This window comes from Bos grunniens, chromosome 8 (assembly GCF_055505025.1).
Source record: "Bos grunniens cultivar Pamir isolate PY7600 chromosome 8, Bosgru_T2T1.0, whole genome shotgun sequence".
NCBI classification, from domain to species: Eukaryota; Metazoa; Chordata; class Mammalia; order Artiodactyla; family Bovidae; genus Bos; species Bos grunniens.
In genome coordinates, this window is record NC_141172.1 from 61,799,645 (window position 1) to 61,824,330 (window position 24,686).

A 24,686-nucleotide genomic window follows, 5' to 3' on the forward strand; every position below is an offset into this window, starting at 1 on the left:
CCATCTCATCCTCTGTCGTCCCCTTCTCCTCCTGCCCCCAATCCCTCCCAGCATCAGAGTCTTTTCCAATGAGTCAACTCTTCGCATGAGGTGCCAAAGTATTGGAGTTTCAGCTTTAGCATCATTCCTTCCAAAGAACACCCAGGACCAATCTCCTGTAGGATGGACTGGTTGGATCTCCTTGCAGTCCAAGGGACTCTCAAGAGTCTTCTCCAACACCACAGTTCAAAAGCATCAATTCTTTGGCGCTCAGCTTTCTTCACAGTCCAACTCTCACATCCATACACGACTACTGGAAAAACCATAGCCTTGACTAGATGGACCTTTGTTGGCAAAGTAATGTCTCTGCTTTTGAATATGCTGTCTAGGTTGGTCATAACTTTCCTTTGAAGGAGTAAGCGTCTGTTAATTTCATGGCTGCAGTCACCATCTACAGTGATTTTGGAGCCCCCCAAAATAAAGTCTGACACTGTTTCCACTGTTTCCCCATCTATTTCCCATGAAGTGATGGGACCAGATGCCATGATCTTAGTTTTCTGAATGTTGAGCTTTAAGCCAACTTTTTCACTCTCCTCTTTCACTTTCATCAAGAAGTTTTTAGTTCCTCTTCACTTTCTGCCATAAGGGTGGTGTCATCTGCATATCTGAGGTTATTGATATTTCTCCTAGCAATCTTGATTCCAGCTTGTGCTTCTTCCAGCCCAGCATTTCTCATGATATACTCTGCATATAAGTTAAATAAGCAGGGTGACAATATACAGCCTCGATGTACTCCTTTTCCTATTTGGAACCAGTCTGTTATTCCATGTCCAGTTCTAACTGTTGCTTCCTGACCTGCATATGAGTTTCTCAAGAGGCAGGTCAGGTGGTCTGGTATTCCCATCTCTTTCAGAATTTTCCACAGTTTATTGTTCTTACCATGCACAAAAATGGTACTGTGAGGTGATGGATGTGTTAATTAACTTGATAGTGATGACCAATTCACAATATATTTATATATTAAGTCATTATCTTGTACACCTCAAGAAATCACAAGCAACATAAATATATACAATTTTGTCAATCACACCTCAATAAAGCTACAGGAAAAAAGTCTCAGCTCCTGCCTACAAGGTCCTTGCCTCTTTAACATTTAAAAAATTTTTATTATTTATTTGGTTGTTCTGGGTCCTCGTTACTGCATGTAGACTTCTCTTGCTGTGCCTTCTCTTGAGGTGGAGCACGGGCGCTAGGGCACACGGGCTCAGTAGTTGTGGCACATGGGCTTCGTTGCCCCATGGCATGTGAGAATCTTCCAGGATCAGGATTGAACCTACAGCAGGCAGATTCTTACCCTCTGGACCACTAGGGAAGTCCCCCTTGGCTCTTAATACCCATGACCTGTCTATGCTACCCTTTGCTTGTTTCCAGACCAGGGAGTAGGTACTTTTCTCTGTGTGGAACACTGTTTTCCTCAAATGCCCTTTGCCTTGTTTACTCCTATTTATCCTTCAGGTTTCTGCCTGAATATCGTTTCCTCCAGGAAGCCTTCCTTGCTTCCCCTCCAAGAGCAGCCTGCAATGTCCCCTACCTTGGCCCTCCCTTTCCTTCCAACCACAACAGAGGACTCTTTGGAGGCCAGGAACGAAATCTGTCTTGCCTGTTTCCCAGGGTGGTTTCTGGCCCAAACAAGTAGGTGGTGTTGTTGTTGTTGTTTGTTGTTTAGTTGCTAAGTCGGGTCTGACTCTTTGCAACTCCCATGGACTATAGTCCACCAGGCTCCCCTGTCCAGGGGATTTCCCAAGCAAGAATACTGAAGTGGATTGCCACTTCCTCCTCCAGGGGGATCTTCCTGACCCAGGGATTGAACCTATGTACTTCCCTAGTGGCTCAGATGGTAAAGTGTCTGCCTACAATGTGGGAGACCTGGGTTCGATTCCTGGGTTGGGAAGATCCTCTGGAGAAGGAAATGGCAACCCACTCCAGTACTCTTGCCTGGAAAATTCTGTGGACGGAGGAGCCTGGTAGTCTACAATCCACGGGGTCACAAAGAGTCGGACACGACTGAGGGACTAAACTTCCCAAACTTTCTCCTGCATTAGCAACGGATTCTGTACCTCTGAGCCATCAGGGAAGTCCCACCTGTCCTGTAGTCTCCCATAATTCCCCATCTACCAGTCTCAATATCACAACATGGTTAACACAGGGATTCTCTACATAACCTTGCACTTGGTTCCTGGAAGGCCAAGATCACATTTCTTCATTTCTGCACCTCTAAGTCCTTGTGCATGCAGATGGCTCTCAGCAAAAGTTGGTTGTTTGAAAGAATGAAAGGATTTATTTTGGCTGTATGAAACAGTTTCTGAGGCTGTTGGCTTAGCTGATTCTAAACTCTGAGAAAGCAGTGACTGTCTTGCCTACCTGATATTATTCCCAGCACTTTGCCTGGAACCTGGCACTTAGTGGGTAAGTACAAGGGCAGATGAGAATTCCAGGGAGAGCCCATTCAGTATAAGGAGAAGCACTCCATGTTGCCAGAAGTGGGTGAACCTCACTGGTCCTCTTTCCTCTGGACTGTGGGGGGCAATTGGCGCTACTCATCACATCTCCCTGAAACACACTTTTCTCTAACCTTCCAAGATCCCACATCCCCTGGATTTCCTTGCACCCATAGCCACTCCTCTGATGTCATCTCATCCTCCTCAATCTCAAACTGTCCAAAGAGCTCATAGTCATCTCTGCAGGACACTCCCTAGGCACTGCACCTCTCCATCCAACTGCTTTCCTGGCTTTTCAAAACAGATCTCTCCTGCATCTGTCCCTACAAAATATACTCCTCTCCCAGGCTCCCTCCAAAAGTTCACTGTATGCCATCTTGCTTTCACAAAAGACCTACATTAGTATTTGTTTTCACTAATAGAAAACTGAAGCGGATTTTCCCTTTTATTAAAAAAAAAAAAAAGGGCAAAAAAGCAAAAAAAAGAAATTCAGCATTTATTTTGCGGAGTTATTATAGAGGCATCAGGCACCTCCTAGCATCCCAGGCAGTGAGTGTGGCACTGGCAAACTCCTTCTGTGGGAATGACACTCAGCATTCTTAACATTAAGCTGTCTCAGCTTTGAACTGTGTCTGTGAACATCTGTGCTTCGCCTTGACTTATTTTGCATTAAGATAATTGCTTCTTCACTTTTTAGCCATTTTGGCTTATGAAAGGTTTCATGAGCACCTTCTACATTCAGATAGCGAGGGAAACCTGTATTTGTGAAACAAGTCAAGGAAAACTCCATATATTAAAATGTATAGGCAGATGTTTATTATTTTGTTACCTTCTTTCCATTGCACAATTCCACATCTATTTATTTTCACTTTTAGTTTTTTTTTTATAAAGGTACAAGGAATTTCAGAAACAATATTAAAATAATCAAAGGATTTCAGGCACGGTTTTGTATTAAAAGCATAGCTCAATTTCTGACTTCCTGCTTCCCTCTATGATACAATCTCAAATGATTGTAGATACACCCCAGAGCTCACCTCCCAGTGCTGTCTTCACTCTCAGAAAGTTCCTGAGTCAATAGTCGGGGGTTCTTAGGGTATGGAGTAAGGAGATGAGTACACAGTCTGCTTGTCCTGAGCCTGAGGGCCCTGCAAATGCTGGGCAAGTCCTACTTCATCAGCCAAGAACAAAAACAATTTTTAAAAAATGGCTTAAAAAAATATCTGATAAAAATTACCTATCCCTCTCCCTTGCTGTGAAATAATTTAAATAATTTATTGTAGATGTAAAAAAAAAAGGAAAAGAAGTTTGTTCATGGATGCCTTCATATTGTTTTTAAGCACGAGGTATGGGTCCCTTAGGGGTGGGGAGAGCTTGAGCAGGAAGGCTCCGTGTGGAGGAGGCATGTGGGCAGCTCCCCAGACAGGACCTCACCTTCCTGCCTTTCAGCTTGTGCCTTGGGCTTGATGATTCTTCATTCTCTGAGGCTAGGTATTCCCTTTTGAACTTGGGGATAGCAGAGCCTAGCTCACCTGTTTAGAGTAGGACGGGTCAGTGAGTGGGGTGAGAGGGCTTTGTAAACTGTGAAGTGCTGGTCACAGATGAGGTGGGGGGAGATAACCCCATTCAGTGGAGCTCTGCTTCCCCGACAATGCCTGAGATTCGGCCTTTGGCAAGCTTGGCAGGACCCAGCAACTTAGTAAACATGACAGGGAACGTGGGCATGTGGTGTGTGTGTGGGCAAATGAGGGGACTCAGCCATGGCAAGGGGAGGGGGCCATCAGGAGCACACAGCCTTCATCGTGCTGCAGTCAGGGGTCCCAGAGACCCCCAGGATGATGTTTCTTACTTTTTAGGAGCTTTCAGCGTGGACTTAGAAGATGGGGTTGGAGTCCCAGATCCTGTCTGGCGCTCACTATCCTCATCTTCACTGAAAATAGGTACAGATGCACCAGTCCACTGGGTCTCTGTCCTGTGTTGCAGAATCATCTGGGAACTTAAAAAACATATACCAGGCCAGGCCCTACTCTGGAGATTCTCCATCAGTGGTCTGGGGTTGGGCCTGTACATCTGTAGTTCCTGAAGGCTCCCAAAGGAATTCAAAGGTACAGCCTGGGTTGAAACATACCAGGCCTGAGTGGCCTCCTGCAGTTCCCATCTTAGTTCCAGGACCACCCTGTGCTTTGGGCAAAACTCGTGGCTGGCACAGCCTTGGTAAGGAGGGCACATTCAACTTCCAGCATTCCCTGCGCTAGCCGCATTGTTGTACTGACCACTGTGAGAGAGAGCACCTTAGAGAAAGGGCTTAGAATACACAAGAGAGACACAGAAAAACTGCCAGTCTGGAAGGGAGGTCAGGGTCATCTGGTCCCAGTTCCTTGCCCACTACAGTCATCCCTCCCCAGAAGCCCTCCTGGGTGGGTGCCGATGGGGCTCTCCTGCCACACTTCCAGGGCACAGGCTCCCCACCTCCTGAGGACCTCTTCTGTTACCTTGGGCTGAACTCTACCTACATCATCCTGGAGGAGGCAGGCTCTATGACCTCAGGGCTTTGGTGGTGGCAGTCAGTGGTCACGGGCACCACTCTGCTGTCTGCATCCCCACCTAAGGGGCAGTGTCTACACATATTTGGCTGATTCTGGTTGAAGGGAGAGAGGATGGCCTTCTGTCTGTGTTCCACCATTAGGCGGAACCTTGACTTACTTCCTGGAAATTAAACTTCCTCTGCCCCTATGTTGTTTGAGTTCCTGCAGCAAACCCAGATCATCACCCTGCAAAGTAGCTTTCCTCAGGTCAAGGCCAAGGTTTTTTCATCTCAGGTGGCAGATCCTCTAAAGGACAGCACATTCCAGGGGCCTCCTTGCTCAGATGGAGAAAGTGAGACCAGAGAGCGAATGACTTCTGAGAGGTCACAGAGCAAGTCAGGGGCACAGATGAGGCCAGAACCAATGGATTCCTGCCCTGTGGGCTGAGAACCGCACACGTGCTGCCTCACAAACAGCAGACAGACCCAGGAGACCAGGAGCTCAGCCCAGCCCAGCCATGGATTCTCTGGGGATCTTGATTACTTGCCTGTCTCTGGGCCTCAGTTTCCCCACCTATGAAATAAAGAAGCTGGACCATGCCACTTCTTCGCAAACTTCTAATTTTAGTAGGAGAATTATGTATTCCATAAAAGCCAATGTTACAAAACAAAACAGCCCTCCTGGCTTAATCTTCCCCACCCTGCCTTGCTATGAACCACAGCTTGAAAACCAGAGGCAGCTTCACCTCCTAGGTCCTTCCAGCTCTAACTTTGTACAGCATTGTTTTCCCCTTGAGAAATTATCGTGGACCCTTCAAAACAAGTAAACCGAAGGCAAGGTATCATCTAAAAAGAGTCAATTCAGACACCATTGTTTTAAGAAGGCAAATGGAAAATCGGCAGCAGGTCCCACTGGAATCTTTCAGCGACGAAGAGTTTCATTTCTGGTAAAAAATATAGAAATAGTAGCTGTTCTCGGAGGACCTGTGGTTTGATTCTGGACCTCCTCATGGAGCCGACTGGTGTCCCTGAGGGCGAGGAGGGCAGAGGACTCTGTTCAGAGCCTCGGTGAGTTCATACGCAAGTTTCTGATCTCCAGTTCCAACTGTTTGGCCTGGACCTCCCGCTGGGTCACCAGCTCCCGGAGCCTTCGGATCTCGTCTTGTTGCCGATAGAACATCTGCAGCAGCTGGGAGAGCACAGAGCAGAGCGGAGGGTCACTGGGCTGTCCTGGGATGCAAGGGTGCAGGACCCCAGCAGAAAGCACTGACATTGCCCCTTTGTCACTCAGAAAGGGGGGTGATGATATGAACATGGCTGAGACTTGAGGGCGCAGCCACGGTAGATCTTTTACAAAAACCTTGTTTTCTTCACCCAGGAAATGAAATTCAAAAAAGAACTGACGTTTCAGATATTTCTTGTTTCCTTAGATTTCCCCACGGGTGGAGAAAAGGGTACTTGACCCTGAAGTTCTAGAGACTGGAGTTTTCACCACCACTAACCTGTGTGACCTTGGACAGGTTACTTACCCCTCTGAATTTCAGTTTCTTCCCCTGGAAACTGGGGGTCAGAAAACTAACCTCAGCATTATTACAATTGCTGCCAGTGTACAGGATGGCACTAGATGTTGGGTGTTTCCCCTAAGGATCTCTGTTATTCCACTGAATGCTGACAACACCCCATGAGGGCGGGAAGTAGTATTAATGCTCCCACGTCACCACTGTGGAAACTGAGGCTGGGGGGGATTCAGCCTCTGAGTCCCAGAATTAGCGCTCAGGAGAGCCAGACTCAGAATCCCTCCATGAGACACCAACCCTTGTATCTGTTAGCTGCTACTTACTCTCGGGGCTGTTGAGAAAACACAATCAGATGATACGAGTGCCTATCTAAGTGGGACCCGGCACATGGTAGGCACTTAATAAAAGTTGACTCTAAGAGCACAGAAAATCCTAGAGAGTCAGAACCGGAAGGGACTTTAATATCCAAGTCAAACCCTTGCCTTTTTACAGATGGTTCTTCACCATCTGTAAGTAAACCCACCATATCTTGGCATGTGGGTGGTGCTCATGACCTGCTTGTTAAGTGAACCAGCAAGGTGAGTTAAGTGGCCAGGCCAGGCCACACCGTGGGTCATTTTTCTCACCCTCACTTTCTCCCTCCCCTCCCCAGCTGCTCCCCTCCCTTGGTAGACCCAGCCCCGCCATGTTCGCACCTCGTTCTCTGTCTTTGGTGGGGGGCATTCGAAGATGTCAAAGCCATCTGAGAGCCAGGTTTTCTTCTCCTCCTGTCTGTGTTCTGCCGCCCACCTTGGCGCCTTCTCCTCTAGCAGGGAGAAGGGCCTCCGGCCATCCTCTGCAACCAGGCTTTCTGTCTGGTTGAAGAGATGAGGCGAGGTGGGGGCCGTGGGCATGGAGAGGGTTCTCTCTGAAGGCAGAGGCTGCGGGCTCAGAGGCTCGGCACCAGGCCTAAGGGACATCAGGACGGGCTCTGGGAGGGAAGCAGAGGGTTGTGAGAGGCTGGAGAGCCCCTGAACAGACGGGCCTGAGGGGTGCTGACACACACGGAGCCGCACACAGACACAAAGATACATGCCACACGGGTGGCCCCATGCAGACAGGCACAAGCCCACAGGCTAGAGCAGAGTGCAAATGTACACTCATGTGATAAAGCGAGGCTTGGTTTGCAGGGGCTGCCCCAGAACACCATGAGCTCCTCCTGCCTGTGCTGCACTCTGCCATCTACCAGTTCACGAATTCTCCCAACACCCACCTCCCACTGGGCAGGCCCTTGTGTTGGCAGACCCAGGAGGGAGGGTCAGGGCAGGCAGAGGGGCAGAAGGGCCCGGGAAGGGGCCACTGCCTACAGGGTCTCTGGGGTTAAAGAGTAATTGCAGAAGTGGTGGGAGGATGGGCAGGGGATCCAGCTGGGACTGTCCAGTCACTCTGCATAGTCCAGGGTATAAAGACATTTTCCATGGAGCAAAATTCCTTGAATTGGGGAGAGTTTCCTGAGCCACTAGGGGCAAGCCCCTTCCTGCCTCGATCCGCGTATATGCATCCTAATGGCCAGAGTCTCACCAACTGGACCCCCAGGAAAGGCCCCTAGTTGCTCTTAACCAACTGTCAACCACCAATCCTCTGGGGTTATGGGTTATGGGAAGACACAAATATCAGCCAGACCCTCTCAGCCACTTGGGGCCACTGGACACTCCAGTGTCCCCCACATTCACCTGGGCCTTTTCTCTGCCTTCCTCACCTTTATTCATCCCACTGAGCCACTCCTGGGCTGTCAGAGAGGGCTGGGCACTGGCCGTGGGCGGGTAGATGTCCTCTTGGTAAGACTCTGACTGCAGGAGCAATCAGGACAGTGAGAGTGGGGATGGTTGGGGGAACCTCTTAGAGAGCCTGGGGTGCAGACTCTCCCCCCGACCCCTGTGAGTGGAGGAAACTGAGGCCCAGAGCAAAGGCACGTGCCCCAGGTCGCGGAGTAACTCAAGAGCAGCAGTAGCGGGGAGGGCACACTGACCATGAGAAAGGCTTCCCTTTGATGGGGGGCCATCAGCCTCCCGGTGGATCCCCAGGGGGATGGGCTCCAGGCTCCAGGTCCCAGGTTCCTCCTCCTCCTCCAGGAGGGGTTCCTCCCTTGGAGATGGCTCCTACCGCCCTTACCCGTCGGGGTACAATCATGGATACAGGCTCGATGAGGCTTTTGGTTGTGATCAACTTGTAGAAACGGAAGATCTCACAGGAGGACACGTCGAGACCTCTCTTTGGCATAACACCTGTGGGTAGATGACGGAAGAGGGCCAAGGGATTCCTCAGCTGGGGCCTGGGGCACCAGGGCCCCAGGGTGAGTGGCAAAGCCAGGCTGCACACCTGGATGTGAACAGAGACCACCCTCCTCCCACTGTTCTTCCCTCAACAAAGCGTCCTACATTGGGTCAGGCCCTGTGCTGGGGAGATGGGGTTAGAACCATCAGACTTTGCCTTCCATCTTCAAGGATTTTAGCCAGACTTTTACAGGAAGTGTGCTCTGCTCTAGGCCCTCCATCACTATCCCCACAGCTCCCAACCCACATGGTCTTTATAAAAAAAAAAATTATTTATTTAAGTTGTGCCACTTAAAAAAAAAAAATTTAGGTTGCACTGAGTCTCAATTGCAGCATATGGACACTTAGTTGCGGCATGTGGGGCCTGACCAGGGATTGAACCCAGGCCCCCTGCATTGGGAGTGTGGAGCGTGACCTGCTGGACCACCAGGGAATTCCCCTAGATGCCCTTAATACAGCGACTCCAGCTTCCCTTTGATTAATGTCAGCACGCTCTTATCTTTCTCCATTTACTTTTAATCTAGCTGTGTCTTTATGTATAAGTGGGTTTCTTGTAGAGGGCGCAGAGCTGCATCCTGTCTTGTTTTGTTTATTACCCCTAAACACACTTAAGAACTAGGGCCTCTTTTAGGTCAGTGTCCCCCATCTTCTTGCTACTGTTGTAACTGCTCAACTTTCAGCTACGACACCTTCATACTCTCCCCATGCCTTGCTCGGCTTCCCTTTTGGCTCCTCAGGTCTTGCCTCCTCCAGGAAGCCCTCCCTGGCTTCTTCCTGCGTGCTCCCAGAGAACATCCCACATACCTCAAGTAGAGCTCCCATTGACTCAGAGTGTTGACCTGCGCTGCTTTTAGGGTGGGGCCTGCAGCTGACTCATCCCTGTCTCCCAGGCCCCCGTGGCCTCCGTGTCCCACACTCACCGATCCCCTTCTGTGGATTATAGGAGTGGTATTCCATCAGGTAGTTCAGATGAGGTTTGTTGGCACTGATTTCATAGTAGTGGATGTTCCTGTCTCCCTGCGGGAGAGAGGGTACCATTCAGGGCCGGGTCCCGCAAGCCCCCTGCCTGGCCCCACTGCCACACCTCAGAAACCTGATGCTCACTATAAGTGATGAGTCGGCAGAGCCACCTCACACAGGGCACACCAGGGAACGGTCACCAAGGCAGCAGGGGGTCCTCACTTTAACGCTCAATCCCCCCAACCATGACCCAAAGCCCACCCGTGTGTCTCCAAGGCAGAGGCTTGGGGAGCACAGACCTGAACCCCACTCCATCCAAGAGCTGCACACGAAGGTCAAAAGTGCAGTGTCCTGAGACGATCCAGTGGGTCTTACCCCTGGGGCACTTCGGGTTGTCATTGTCATAATGACTGGGTGGGCGGGTGGCTGCTGTGCCTGACACTGGGGTGAGGGGCCAGGGATGCTGAGTACAGGACAGTCCTACCCGGTGAAGACCCCCCTCTGCCCAAATTCGAAGGTGCCCCTGCCAAGAAACACCAACTGGTCCCTCCTCATCTGGACCCAGAATTGCGGGGTGAGGGGGCGGTCAACTAGCTCAGGGTGTCCGGCCAAAGCCCTGGCCCTAGGTGTTCCTGTGGAGCCAGAAAGGTGGGAGAGGGCTGGGGGCTCACCACAGGGGTAGAGGATCCAGCCACTCTTGCCTGGCCCTGCCCCTGCCTTGCACTCCAAGGGCCCCAGGCCAGTGGGACCAGGCAGCGCCTCCCTCCTGTGCCAGACTGACCTTTCCCACCACGTAGAGCATGTTGGTGTCCGCATCATAGAAGGGAAATAGCACACCTGAGGAGCCATCGAGGTCCACCTCTGTGACAGGCACAGAGAGGTCATCCTGCAAAGGAAGGAAGACCAGGAAGGCCTGTGGGTCACTCATGGAGGACCTTGGTGGTGCTAACATAAGAATTCCTGCCCCAGGGCTCTGTGTGTGTGTATGTGTGTATGTGTGTGTGAGAGACAGACCACCTCCTTTTGCCTTGCTGGCATTTTGCCTTTAACAAATCACTTCTCATATGCATGATGTCATTCCAGCCTTCCTCCTGTATTATATCTACTATGAGGCAAAGAGATTCAGAGATAGAGAAGTCTGTTCAACTCTGGACAAGAGCTCCTTGAAATCAATACTACTTGGCCCGTTCTTCACCCCCTTCCTCACCCCCACCCACATTGAACAGGCAGCTCTTCTTGCTCCCATGCCTCCCTATTTCATCCTAAGTCCTTGCTCCAGCTGTTCCTCCCATCCAGAAGGCCCTTTGCTTCTCCCACCCAACCCCGAGTCCTGGTCCCAGGCCCAGCCACCTCCCCTCCCTGACATCAAGGCTTCTCCTAAGTCCTAACCCCTCCCCCTCCTCGAATGACAAGATGCACAAGGTCTGGGTGAGTGCCATCAGGCTGCTGGCACCTCCCTGGTTGTCATCAATCAGTTTGGTCAGTGAGCGAATGCATGAATGAACAGATGAAGCAGCACTCGGCTAAGGGGTGCTGGGGAGGGTGCAGCGAGGGGCATTGGTAGGGCTGCTCTGGTGACTCACCTGGTCCCAAAGAGCCATCTGCCGGTTGTTCCACCGGGATGTGCCTGTGGACAGCAGCTTCTTCAGGTTTCCCAGAAACAGCACTTTGTTGGCCCGGTGCCCTTTATAGTTGGCTTCCTGGAGTGACATGTGTGGTCAGGGACTCCTTGGCTTCCACCCAAAATGCCTTCTTTTCTCATCCCAGCTTTGCCTGGGGGAATCCTTCCAGAGGCACCACCTCCAGGAAGCCTTCCTGGATCTTTCCCATCCACATAAAGTCTCTCCCACTATTTTTGTTGCGGGTTCTTTTTTTAAATTAAGACAGAGGCAGACTTCAGCCCAGCTCCATGTTTTTGCTAAGATTATTATCGAGCATTCACTACATGCAAGTGGGTACTGTCACCTGGGTTATTTCATTAAACTTCCCAGAGGAAGGACTAATGTCCTATTGTTGCAGATGAGAAAATAAAGCCTCAGAGAGCAGAAAGCGCTTGTCTAAGGTCACACAGTGGATAGCAGTGGTACGTTATGGTCTCCTGACTCCATGTCATGCCTCTTAACAAAGCCAAGGCATATTGACAGCTTTGGAGTTAGACCAGGTTCAAGTCTCAGCTTTCAGTGTGGGCAAGTCCCTTAGCCTTTCTTAAGTCTTACTCTTCTCATCTGAAAAATGGGTATGATATATTCAACACCTCCCAACAGATGGGGATAACATGCATAAAGACTTTGGCTAGAACACTGACAGCATTACTGCTCTGTTCTCAGAAGACCCTATGTTTCCCCCATGCCCACTCCACTTCTTGCTCCTCCGATCCCAAGCTGGACCCCAGCCCAGCACTAACCTGAAGGACGGTCCCTGCTCGGGGGTCTAAAACCCGAATCTTGCGGTCTTTACAGGCAGTGGCCAGCAGGCTGCCGTTGGTGTTGAAGGACATGGAAAGGATCACATCTTGGTGACAGTTAATTGTCTTCACGGGGCTCATGATTACAGACTCCTTTGAATCCAGGTTCCAGACCATCACCTGCACAGCAGAGAGCCAGCTCTGAACCCAGCCCCACCCCCAGCCCCGTCCCAGTCCCCACAGTCACACGACAGCCAGGCTGCAGTGAAACATGGTATCCCCAGAGGGAAGCCACAGATGGCAGTCTGGCCAAAAGGCCTCGGGTGAGAGGATGGATCTGCCCGCTGAAGTGGCCACGTGGCAGGAGGGGGAAGTCAGCAGTCAGGCTGTCTAGCAGTGAAAAGAAAACACCATCTGCTTGGAGCAATGAAACATCCATGCTGGGAGGACCCCAGGGAACCAGCTAATCCAGGGGGTTTCAAACAGTCATTAGCAACAGTTTCCACCGCACAGTTAATAAGGGATGCTGTGTTTAGCTGCACAGGCTGTGCAGTGCACAGCTCTAGGGCAACCCATTCCCATAGTCCAAGATGTGAACAGAGCCCCCTCGAGTTGTGTACAGATAAAACTGTACAACCATAAGCAGTGATGTAAAAGGCGCTCAGTCATGTCTGATTCTTTGCACCCTGTGGACTACAAGTCCATGGAATTCTCCAGGCCAGAATACTGGAATGGGTAGCCTTTCCCTTCTCCAGGGGATTTCCCAACCCAGGTTTCTCACATTCAGGCAGATTCTTTACCAGCTAAGCCACAAGGGAAGCCCATAAGCAGCAGCACACCCTATCTAAACAGATAACAGAGCACTTCTGATCAGAATGAGGTAGAGGACCTTTCAACCACTCCCATCCCACCCTCTTATCCATCACAGAGGCTTCTGAGGTGCCTCTGTAAAGCCTTATAGAGTTGTGAAAGGAAGAGTTTAGAAGTTATGATGGCATCAACCCCATTTGTGTACAGACTGAGGCCCAGAGAAGAATAGGGACTTTCCCAGGTCACACTGCAAGTCAGAGACTGAGTGGGAACAGAATCAAGATCTCCTATGCTGTGAATTTTCTCATTCCATAGGGCCCACAGCTTGCTAACTTGACAGTCAATGAAGGAGGGTGAGGCATCTCTGAGCAGGGTCCAGCTCACCCCCTCCAGGAAGACCAGTGGATTGAACACACTAATGGCTTTGTCCCACACCAAAACTTATGTCTACCTGAAACCGCAGAATATGACCTTATTTGGAAATAGGGTTTTCACAGATTTAATGAGGTCTTGAGAAACCTGTATGCAGGTCAGGAAGCAACAGTTAGAACTGGACATGGAACAACAGACTGGTTCCAAATAGGAAAAGGAGGACGTCAAGGCTGTATATTGTCACCCTGCTTATTTAACTTCTATGCAGAGTACATCATGAGAAATGCTGGGCTGGAAGAAACACAAGCTGGAATCAAGATTGCCAGGAGAAATATCAATAACCTCAGATATGCAGATGACACCACCCTTACGGCAGAAAGTGAAGAGGAACTAAAAAGCCTCTTGATGAAAGTGAAAGTGGAGAGTGAAAAAAGTTGGCTTAAAGCTCAACATTCAGAAAACTAAGATCATGACATCCCATCCCATCACTTCATGGCAAATAGATGGGGAAACAGTGGAAACAGTATCAGACTTTATTTTTAGGAGCTCCAAAATCACTGTAGATGGTGACTGCAGCCATGAAATTAAAAGACACTTATTCCTTGGAAAGAAAGTTATGACCAACCTAGATAGCATATTGAAAAGCAGAGACATTACTTTGCCAACAAAGGTCCGTCTAGTCAAGGCTATGGTTTTTCCAGTAGTCCTGTATGGATGTGAGAGTTGGACTGTGAAGAAAGCTGAGCGCCGAAGAATTGATGCTTTTGAACTGCAGTGTTGGAGAAGACTCTTGAGAGTCCCTTGGACTGCAAGGAGATCCAACCAGTCCATTCTAAAGATCAGTCCTGGTGTTCTTTGGAAGGACTGATGCTAAAGCTGAAACTCCAATATTTTGGCCACCTGATGCGAAGAGTTGACTCACTGGAAAAGACTCTGATGCTGGGAGGGATTGGGGGCAGGAGGAGAAGGGGACGACAGAGGATGAGATAGCTGGATGGCACCACCGACTCGATGGACGTGAGTTTGAGTGAACTCCGGGAGTTGGTGATGGACAGGGAGGCCTGGCATGCTGCAATTCATGGGGTCGCAAAGAGTCAGACACGACTGAGCGACTGAACTGAACTGAATTGAAAGAGGTATCAATACAAGGAGGCTATACTGGATTTGGGTGGGCCCTACAATGACCGATGTCCTTATAAGAAGAGAAGACACATAGATACACAGAGAAGAAGACAGAAGATGGAGGCAGAATGCAGTGATGCAGCTATGAACCAAGGAATGCTTGGAGCCCCTAGAAGCTAGAAGAAGCACAGAAGGACTCTTCCCTATAGCCTTTGGAGAAAGCATGGCCCTCCTAACATCTTGACTTTGGATTTCTGGCCTTCAGAACTGTGGAAATACATTTCTGTTGTCTTAACCCACCCAGTGTGGTTCTATGTCAGGGGAGCCCCAGGAGACTAAATACACAAACCCACCTTGTAGTCGTAGCCGGAGCTGAAGAGGATGTTGGCAGCTGTGGGGTGCCACTCCACCAGGCCCACTTTGCGGGCGTGGCCCACCAGCTCCTTCCTGAAGGCTGTGAGATTCTTGGTCAGCAGCTGCTTGGGGATGTCCCAGATTTTAATCTGTCAGGAGAGACATAGCCCAAGGGGAGTATTAGCTGGGGTCCCCTCGTACCCCGACAACCCTGAGCAACAACATTGGCACTGCCCCGCAGAAGGGCCAGGGCAAGTCTCTCTGTATCTACCTGTCATTCAGTGGAGAGGCAGCTGGGGCTCCTCAGAGGGACAGGGGCTTTCCCAAGGTCCTCCAGCCCAAGCAGGGGCTGGAGATGAGCCCAGGCTTCTGGGAACCTGTGCCATCCTAACTGGTAGGTGAGTGGATGGGCCATAGACCTGATTCCCAGGCTGGAGATCACAGCAAGTCCACCTCTCAGCCTATAGAGAATATCCCTCAGAGTACAGTGGTCCCAAAGGCTCAGGGGAGAGCTCTGAATGCCAAGAGGAAGGGTTTATGCTATATCCTCAGGGTACTGGGAAGCCAGCGCAGTCTCTGGAGCAGGACAGGGCAGGGACAACCCCCAACCCCTTCTGTGAGAGAGGCCCCCTTGGATGGCCCAGAAGAGGAAGACTAAAGGTGAGAAGGTAGGCATTTAATGCTCCCAGTCTTATCCTTTTAAATCTTCCGTCTAAGTAAGATCTTCCTTCCCCACTGTCTATGAGATTATATGGCATAATATTTTCAAGCCACAGTAAAAAATGCCCTTCACAGCATTTTATAGTTTCCCCAGAAGATGTGCATTCCCATCAGGAAATGACACTGATCTGCATTGGATGGTTGGGAGCTATTAGGCCCATTTTATAGATGGGGAGACTGAGGCCCATAGAGAGGAGGGGTGGCACCCCAAGTCCCACGGAGCCCAGAACTTCTATCTAATTCATGCCCTCCTCACACAGTGACCTCACCTTGTCAAGGATGGAGGAGTCAGGAGCGTCAGAGATGCATCCAGATGCCATTCTATCTCCCTGTACCCCAGCCCCACTCCTCTCGGGAAAGGAGCACTCACCGTGGCATCTTCAGAACAGGAGGCGATCTCAAAATCATTGAAAGGGTTCCATTTGACATCTAAGACATTCCCTCTGTGCCCGCAGACCTTTGGGTAGTGGGGGTCCAACTTTCCTGTCTGTAAAACAGTACCCAGGGAGGTTGAGGAGAGGATGCGGCTAATTCCACTTTAGCATCTGGAGGAGAGTCACTAGGGCAGCCAGCAGTCACTGAGTGGACAGGAAGATGTAGAGGGCAGAGCTAGTAGTGAATCCAGGACTTACCACTAATCCCGGTGTGATCCTGGGGGAGTCACAACACCTCTCGGAGCCTCAGGAAAATGGAGGCAGTAACAGATATTTCAGAGAGTTCGAGTGAGGGTCATAGGAGGTGAGGGATGGGAAGGGTCCAGCGCAAATGTCTAGCACACGGTAGGTGTTTAATAAAAGGACATTTCTCTTCATATACTGCTGGCAGGAATGCAGAAATGGTGCAGCCACGGAGGAAAACAGTCTGGCAGCTCCTCAAAAGGTTAAACAGAGTTACTGTATGACCCCATAATTCACTCCTAGGTACAGCCCCGAGAGAAATAAAGACATACGTCTACAAAAAAAACGGTACACCAATGTTCACAGCAGCATTATTCAAAATAGCCCAAAGGTGGAAACAACCCAAATGTCCATAAATGGATAAATGGATATATAAAACCGTAGTGTATTCATACAATGCAATATTTTTCAAAAAAGGGAATGAAGTCATGTCCAACTCTTTCCGACCCCGTGGACTATAGCCCACTAGGCCCCTCTGTCCGTGGGATTCTCCAGGGAAGAGTACTGGAGTGGGTTGTCATTTCCTCCTCCAGGGGATCTTCCCAACCCAGGGATAAGAACCTGCGTCTCCTGCATTGCAGGCAGATTCTTTTATCGCTGAGCCACCCAGGAAGCCCCAGTATATTCATAAAATGAAATACGTTCAAAAAAGGGAAGGAAGTACGGGCACAGGCTACAACGTGGGTGAACACTGAAAACATCATGCTAGCTGACAGACACCAGACATAAAGAGCCACATATTGCATGATCTGCTTAGATGATCTACCAGATGTGGTTCTGCTGCTTGAGCAAAGAAGCACACTCCCTGGTACCTAGAATTCTGAACCCTGACTGATACATGTGAGAAGTCCAAGATAGCGGTAATTCCCTGGCTGTCCAGTGGTCAGGACTCTGCGTTTTCACTGCTGGGGGCCTGGGCATGTCTCAAGTTGGGGAACTAAGATCCCAGAAGCTTCTAGGTGTGACAACAATAACAAAAATCCAAAATAGTTAATCCATAGAGACTGAAAGCAGACTAGTGGTTGCCTAGGGCATGGGGAGTGACTGCTAATGGGTATGGGGTTTCTGGGGGTGACGAAGTTATTTTCAAATTAGTGGTGATGGTTACACAGCATGTGAATATCTAAAACCCACTGAATTATACAGTTAAATGGTGAATTTTACAGTATGTGAGTTATGAAAGTGAAAGTCGCTCAGTCATGTCCAGCTCTTTGCGACCCCATGGACTATACAGTCCATGGAATTGTCTAGTCCAGAATACTGGAGTGGGTACCCTTTCCCTTCTCCAGGGGATCTTTCCAACCCAGGGATCGAACCAGGTCTCCCAGATTGCAGGTGGATTCTTTACCAGCTGATCCACAGGGGAAGCATATGAGTTATACTTCAATTAAAAAGAAAGGGTGGGTTTTTCCTGGGGCACAGTGGATAAGAATCCACCTGCCAATGCAGGAGACACAGGTTCAATCCCTGATCCGGGAAGATCCCATATGCCATGGAGCAACTGAGGCCGTGCACGACAACTACTGAGCTGGTGCTCTAGGGCCAGGGAGCTCCAACTACTAAAGCCTGTGCACCCTTAGAGCCTGTGCCCCACAACCAGAGAAGCCACCACAATGAGGAGCCTGCGTACTGCAGCTAGAGAGTAGCCCCCATCCACCGCAGAAAAGCCTGCGCGGCAACGCAGACCCAGCACAGCCAAAAATACATGAATCAAAAAAAAGAAAAAAGAAAGGGCATTTCCTCCTTTCCCCTCTTTCCTGCCGAGAATTCCTGTCTAGGGGCTGGGAGGACACACAAGTTTCACAGCCCTGCAGCGGAGAACTCTTGGGTCATAAGAAAACTACACCAGTTCAAGCACAGAAGCTGGCAGCTGGCAGGGACCAACACACTGATTTTACGCATCACACTGCATGGCCCTGGCAGTAAGGGGCCCAGAACGCCCTCTGCCTGCCAACGCAGACACCGCCCACATCCGCTGCCCAGCCTCAGGTGTTAGAGCCCGCCCACCGGAAGGCTCCACCCTTATATCTAAGTGAAGGAGACAGGGGAGAAGAAAACTGGCTGACACCCACCCATCTGGCAGATTATTACAAGGAGCCTGGAGGACAGGCCCAATGCAAAGCGCTGGGTGAATATGAGACGCAGTACTTGACCTCACACAACTAATAGTCTCGGGGACATTTAAAAATGTATTTTCAAGGACAGAGTGAACTCAGGGAACACCCACAGGCTCTTCTTCCCTCACCTGCCCAACTCTGCAGAGCCCCCTGCACTCTTGTGGGATGTCCTGAGACCATGCCCAAGGGAGAGGAAGCAAAGACCAGGGACGCTCTATGGCTTTGCCTCCTAGGGCTACAGAGAGGGCAGCTGCCGTGACTACAGACATAGGACATCCTATTACTCTGGCAAACTAGGAGACAGACACGTGAGCCTCTGGTTCATGCATCTTAGCTCTGAAAACAGGCCATGGTCCCAGGCTCCCCTTCAGAAATCCTCTGCCCAATTCTGATCTCATTCCTTGGGAAAGAGTCTTAGACGTCTCTCCCTAGACTGGATCCCTTCCAGGAGAGGGAACTCTATAAAGCACATTATTTGACAAATTGGGACTTGAATGGTAGATAAAAGTATTGTAAAGCTCAACTGAGTGAATTTGACAATGTACTGTGGGTATGTAAGAAAAAATTCCTATTTTTAGGAAACATACTAGTATTTAAGGATAAAGGGAAAAGATATAGGTAACTTACCATCAAAGGGTTTAGAAAATAAAAAAGTACTTTCACATACATTGGAAAAGATCCTGAGGCTGGGAAAGATTGAAGGCAATAGGAGAAAGGTGGCAGAGGATGAGATGGTTGGATAGCATCACCAACGCAATGGACATTAATCTGAACAAACTCTGGGAAATAGTAAAAGAGAGGGGAGCCTGGCATGCTGCAGTCCATGGGGCTGCAAAGAAGTGGACATTGCTGAGCGACTAAACAACAACAGACATTCAGAGAGAGAGAGGGAAAATAAAAGCTTCGGATGTGTCATTTGATAGTGCTGTGTGAGGAGGTGAGCAAAAGATCAATTTCTTTCAGATGGTTTAGCCTTCTTCTTGGATGAAGAAAACGGGCCCCCGGGCAGGGAAGAGAGCAGAAGGCAGCACCTGGAGGGAGGGCCCTGCAAAGAGATCTCTGCACCCACAGGCCCAGCTCAGGTCTCCATGGGACCATCGCTCCAGCCACTACGTCATTCTCTACTGTCCTAAAAGATGACTAATAATCTCTTCCTTGCAGGGTGATGAGGGTAAAATGATGTACTGTAGCTGAAAAGTCCAACAGTGATCTCCTATAGTAAGTGCTCAAATAAGAGCTTTTATTATATGTACATGTGTGTGTATACGCACATGCATGCGTGCTAAGTTGCTTCCGTCGTGTCCGATTCTTTGTGACCCTAGGTACTGTAGCCTGCCAGGCTACTCTGTCCATGGGATTCTCCAGCCAAGAATACTGGAGTGGGTTGCCAACATACACATACATCTACGTATGTGTATATATACATGTGTATATATATATATATATATATATATTTTTTTTTTTATAAAAGTTTTTGGTTGTGCCTCTTGGAATGAGGGATCTTAGTTCCTCCCTGACTAGAGATGGAACCCACATCCCCTGCATTGGAAGCACAGAGTCCTAACCATTGGACAGCCAGGGAAGTCCCACACATGTACACTAAAGTTGAGAAAAAAAGACTGGAAGGAAATGCATCAAACTGTTATTCACGGTTATCTCTATATGGTGAGCTAAATGGGTGTGGCTTTTTAAAAATCATCCTCTGTATCTTAAAATTTTTTTTTCTAAACTATAAAAACTGTGTAAAATTTTGCAATAAAAAGGTATTTAAGAGGGAGGTTCAAGAGGGAGGGGACGTGTATACCTATGGCTGATTCATGTTGATCTATGGCAGAAACCAACACAACATTGTAAAGCAATTATCCTTCAATTAAAAATAAATAATTTTTTTAAAAAGATATTTAAGACAAGACTACAGACTTTCTGAAAAGATCAGGTCCTTGCAGGATTAGCTAAAAATTTCTGATAAAACTGCAGTGTCTGAGGGGCTCTGCGATCAGGAATGGTAAAAAACACAGCAAAGCTCAACTGGCATGCACCTGTGGCAGGCATTACTAATGGATCACTGACCACCCCCACCCCCACGCCCACGCCCAGGCTGGAGGAGGAACTTGCCCAGGGTCATGGGGAAGGTGAAGAGCAGAGTTGGGCTGGAGCCCAGGGCGAGCCTGTGGCATACTCACTGTGGTCTGAGGGAGCACCAGCCCTGTCTGAGTCAGTGTCCTGACCCCCTTCCTGCACACAGCCTTTCCCTTCTCTTGGATCATTTCCTGGGCCAAAGGGCCAAAGCAGTCAGCAGCACTGTCTTTGGCTGTGGCCTACCCAGGTGCTCTCAAGGCCTTGATCTCTGCACTCTGGCCCAGGCCAAGCCCCAGTTTCTGCCCTGAGAAAGGTTTCTCGAGAGAGCTGATTGTCCCTGGCCTTGGCTGACTGGAGGCAATGTGCCCAGGAGCCCCGTTCAGACTCCAGACTCCAGACTCCAGCTCTGTGAGCCTCAGACTCGGAGGTACCTGAGAGCCAGGCCTAGCTCTGGTGGGCACTCCTCCCAGGCCTCCAAGAGCAGAGGCCCCAGCCCCACACAGCTTCTCTTCCTTCTTAGTGAACAAAGGATGGCAGGCGGTCCCCAGAGGCTGGTCGGCCCTGTGCCTAAGAGGGTTTCTGTGGGAGGACCCACATTAATAGACATTAGCCAGTCTGATGGGCTATTGACCAGGCTGCTAAAAGCCCTGTCAGGACAGGGATATTTATAATCCAGAGGCCATTGCTGCCTTTCAGCCCATTAGGTCAGCAGTCAGCCAAGGACAGGACTCTGATTTATGGATGTGCGTGCGTGCGTGTGTGCGTGTGTGTGTGTGTGTGTAGGCTCTAAATGGAGGCTTCCCAGGTGGTGCTAGGGGTAAAGAACCTGCCTGCCAATGCAGGAGATGTAAGAGATGTGGGTTCGATCCCTTAGGAAGATCCCCTGGAGGAGGGCATGGCAACCCACTCTAGTATTCTTGCCTAGAGAATCCCCATGGACAGAGGACCCTGGAGGGCTATGGTCCATAGGGTTGCAGAGAGTCGGACACGACTGAAGTGACTTAGTGCACACAGCACAGACTCTAAATCAGAGGAGACACACCTGTCCTCCTCCTAGACGCCAGGGAGCTGCTCAGCCTGGAGAGACAGCACCTCCGAGTCTCTGAGGGGCTGTCCCGGGAGAGATGGGGTGGACGGGACGGTAGGACCCAGAAGGCAGGAGCCAGGTGGGGTGGGACAGGAGAGGCTGTGGGGTTACTATCGTGACCTTAGGGCTCACAGGGAACCTGCCTCTCGGTCAGTTTCCTCATCTACAAAGTGGCAACAGTAGTAGAATCTCAGGGTGGATGTGAGGATTAAATGAGTTCATACACATACAGTGCTTAAGACTCTGTCTCGGGAATTCCCTGGTGGTCCAGTGGTTAGGACTCAGAGCTTTCACGGCCAAGGCCAGGGTTCGTTTCCTGGTCGGGAAACTAAGTTCCCACAAGCTGTGTGGCATGACCAAATGAAAAAAAAAAAAAAAAAAAGACTCTACCTGGTACATGGTGAGCTTTCAGGAAATTCACTAATGTAAGTTCATCAGAACTAATCACAATTACCCAGCTTTATTGTTGCTCAGTACTTTGCAGGGGCCAGGATGTACTTAGTGAGGCCAAGGTGTCCTCAGTGAATGCACTCAAGTACATTATTACATCTATAAGGAACATGTTTGCAAGTATTTTTCTTTAGGAACTATAATTTCAGGAGTCATTTATGTGCGAGGCCCTGTGCTAGGGGCTCTGCTCAATTATTTAATTTCCCTCCAGCCACCCCAGGAAGCAGTGCAAGAATCCCCATTGAGAACGCAGAAGCTGGGGATAGCAAGGGTTGATAATCAGAGCCACTCCAACCACGGCAGAGCCGTGAGAACTGGGAATGCTTTCTCTCACTCATGGTCTGTCTCTTGCTATCCTCACACCATAGTTATCATCACATCATGCAGGCCTTTCAGTGAGGACCTACTATGTGCCAGATCTTATGTCCCATGCAAATGGCGGCAGAAGATGAATTATTCATGATCTGTGCCCTCCAGGAGCCGCCAACTTGTGGAGGAGGCAAGATATAGTTGTACTCAGGGCTCATAGGCAGAAGAAATGCCCTGGGGGGTCAATCAAAGAAGGCTTCTTGGAGGAGGATGCCTTTGAATTGGGGCTTAAAGACTTTGACCAAACTAGGATGAAGGGGAAGCATTGCAAGTCAGAAAGGCTGGGCCATACACAGATAGGTTTCAAGCAGAGAGATTGTAAAGCAAACAGGAGGAAAGGTAGACTAATGGGTAGGAAGGCAGAGAAGTCCAGACAAGAGGGGACAGGTCACCTTGCATAGAGAGAGATGCACATGGAGAGATGGACAAGTGGACAGATGAGATGTGTCCTAACTAGAGTCGGTGAGACTTAGTCAGAGCGCTGCCCAGAGGAAACAGCTGAGCAGGGACAAGATGACAGGAGTGTTCCCTAATCTTGTGAATACACGTGCTGCTAAAATGCAAATCATGTTCCCAGGAAGATTTAGGGAATGCATCATTCATCAGTCCTCCTCTCATATGCACAGATGAGCCTGGGGAGGGTCCACTGTAGAAGCCCACACCCAGGGCTGGAAGTGGTGAACAGTGGAGGCTATCTGGTAACCTAGCTTGGTCACCTCCAGAGGTGGGGAGCCCATGTCCCTGCTAGGTGGCTTATTTCACTTTCAGACCTTGTTACAAACTGTGAGCAAACACTTCTTACTCGGAACTTAGTATAGCCTCCCTGTGGCCCTCCCTACTCCCCTTACTCTCCACTTCTGGTTTCAGCTCTGTCCTTTGGACCCCCAAGGACACCTCCACCCCACGCCACCTCCCTGGTCCCAGGCCAGCTCTGTTCCAGGCTGAACAGACTCTTAGAACTGGAAGAAACTTTCTCCCCCAAAGAAAAACAGTAAAACAGTCTAGCACACACCCTGCATCTCTACATTTCTAGAAGGGGAACCTGAGTATGGAGGGAACAGGTGTATGCTGTGGAGGGCTCTGAGGCTTACAGCGTCAGCTGGGATGTGGATCAAGAGTTCTGGTGAGAAAGGCAGGACTTTGTGTGCAGGCAATGGGAGAGGGGGTGGGTCCTAGGAGTGACATGGCATGACACAGGCTTAAGCAGGGTCTGGCTGGCCTTCAAGAGCACAGCAGTGAAGTGCTTCCCTCCCCCTGCTCCCAGGCACCTGTTCACCATGCGTCCCTTTGGCCCCCCAAGCCCATGCCCTCCTCTGGCCTGGTCTACTCCCAGCGATGCTGCAGGGCTTGACCCCAGAGCTCTGCCTGTTCTTACTGGCATTCTTCCCGACCTCCACACCTCATAGCAAAGTCCACCTCCCATCTGATCAGGTGGGTCTGCCATAGGCCTGGTGCCAGGGTCCAAAGCCCAACCTGGCATATCCCCCAGGCTCAGGGCGGGCGTGTCCCCAGACCTCCCCACTGAGCCTTTGTTCCCTGAGCGCAGCCCTTGGTTGCCTAGGCTGCCAGCGCCACCCTGCAATGGGTTCACCCTGGGTCACAGGGTGGAAGAAAGGGACTGTGGAGTTACTCCCTTCGGGACACCTGACACCACATGGGGCAGCCTGGCCCTTCTGAGAATAAATCCCATACATGGTGGTAAAGCCAGGAATCTTCCGATCCTGTGCTAAAATAAGGAGTTCGCTAGCTTGTCCCTTCCTTTCTTCCTTTACTGACGTTCTCTGTGCCTGGATGGGACTTAAACCCTGGTAACTGACAAGGAACCGATGTAAACCAGAGCCAAAACTCAGGCGTGCAGGTCGGCTGAATGAGAGTGGGGCCCCAAGACCATGTCCAGGTCTGGGTCCACACCGTTCCTGCTCAGGGTCCTTCAGACAGTCAGCTCCCTGAGCCTCGGCATCCTTATCCATATAATGGGGCAATACGTCCCATAAAACGGGCTAATAAAGGTGCAGTGTAAGCTCTGGTCCTGCTGACCACATGGAAAAGGGCCTGCAGGCCTGGCTGCCCAGGTAAGCACGGCACCATGGGACCAGCAAGGGTCCTTTTCCTCTCTCAGCCTCTCCCTCCTGCTCCGTCACACTGGATGTGGTTACTTAAGAAAATGTCAACCAGATGCAATGTGTGGACCTTCTTGATGCTGATTCAAACAAACCAGGAGCAAAGAGGCATTTATGAGGCAATCAGGGGCTTTTTCACATCATAGGAAATTGCTGTGATCCTGGCATTGTGGTTATGTCAGAAAAACCATATTTATTATGTCACATTCTGTTATGTC

General features: G+C 50.0%; 1 protein-coding gene across 5 annotated transcripts in view; it reads right to left on the minus strand.

Moving 5' to 3' along the window:
* Positions 1 to 5,838: 5,838 nt before the first annotated feature.
* CORO2A (coronin 2A) overlaps positions 5,839 to 24,686 on the minus strand; it is a 67,145-nt gene continuing 48,297 nt past the window's right edge. For 3 of the 5 annotated variants that reach the window (XM_086416047.1, XM_086416049.1, XM_086416048.1), the window contains 10 exons: positions 15,940 to 16,056; positions 14,849 to 14,998; positions 12,192 to 12,371; positions 11,371 to 11,487; positions 10,569 to 10,673; positions 9,748 to 9,844; positions 8,667 to 8,779; positions 8,254 to 8,344; positions 7,211 to 7,485; positions 5,839 to 6,187 (listed from right to left, as the gene is read on the minus strand). In XM_086416047.1, the coding sequence (XP_086272173.1) occupies positions 6,056 to 6,187; positions 7,211 to 7,485; positions 8,254 to 8,344; positions 8,667 to 8,779; positions 9,748 to 9,844; positions 10,569 to 10,673; positions 11,371 to 11,487; positions 12,192 to 12,371; positions 14,849 to 14,998; positions 15,940 to 16,056 (1,377 nt within the window). In that variant the 3' untranslated portion in view covers positions 5,839 to 6,055. Of the gene's footprint in view, positions 6,188 to 7,210; positions 7,486 to 8,253; positions 8,345 to 8,666; positions 8,780 to 9,747; positions 9,845 to 10,568; positions 10,674 to 11,370; positions 11,488 to 12,191; positions 12,372 to 14,848; positions 14,999 to 15,939; positions 16,057 to 16,201; positions 16,441 to 20,546; positions 20,761 to 24,686 lie in introns of those variants that run through there. The other 2 variants (XM_086416051.1, XM_086416050.1) reach the window with 2 other exon arrangements.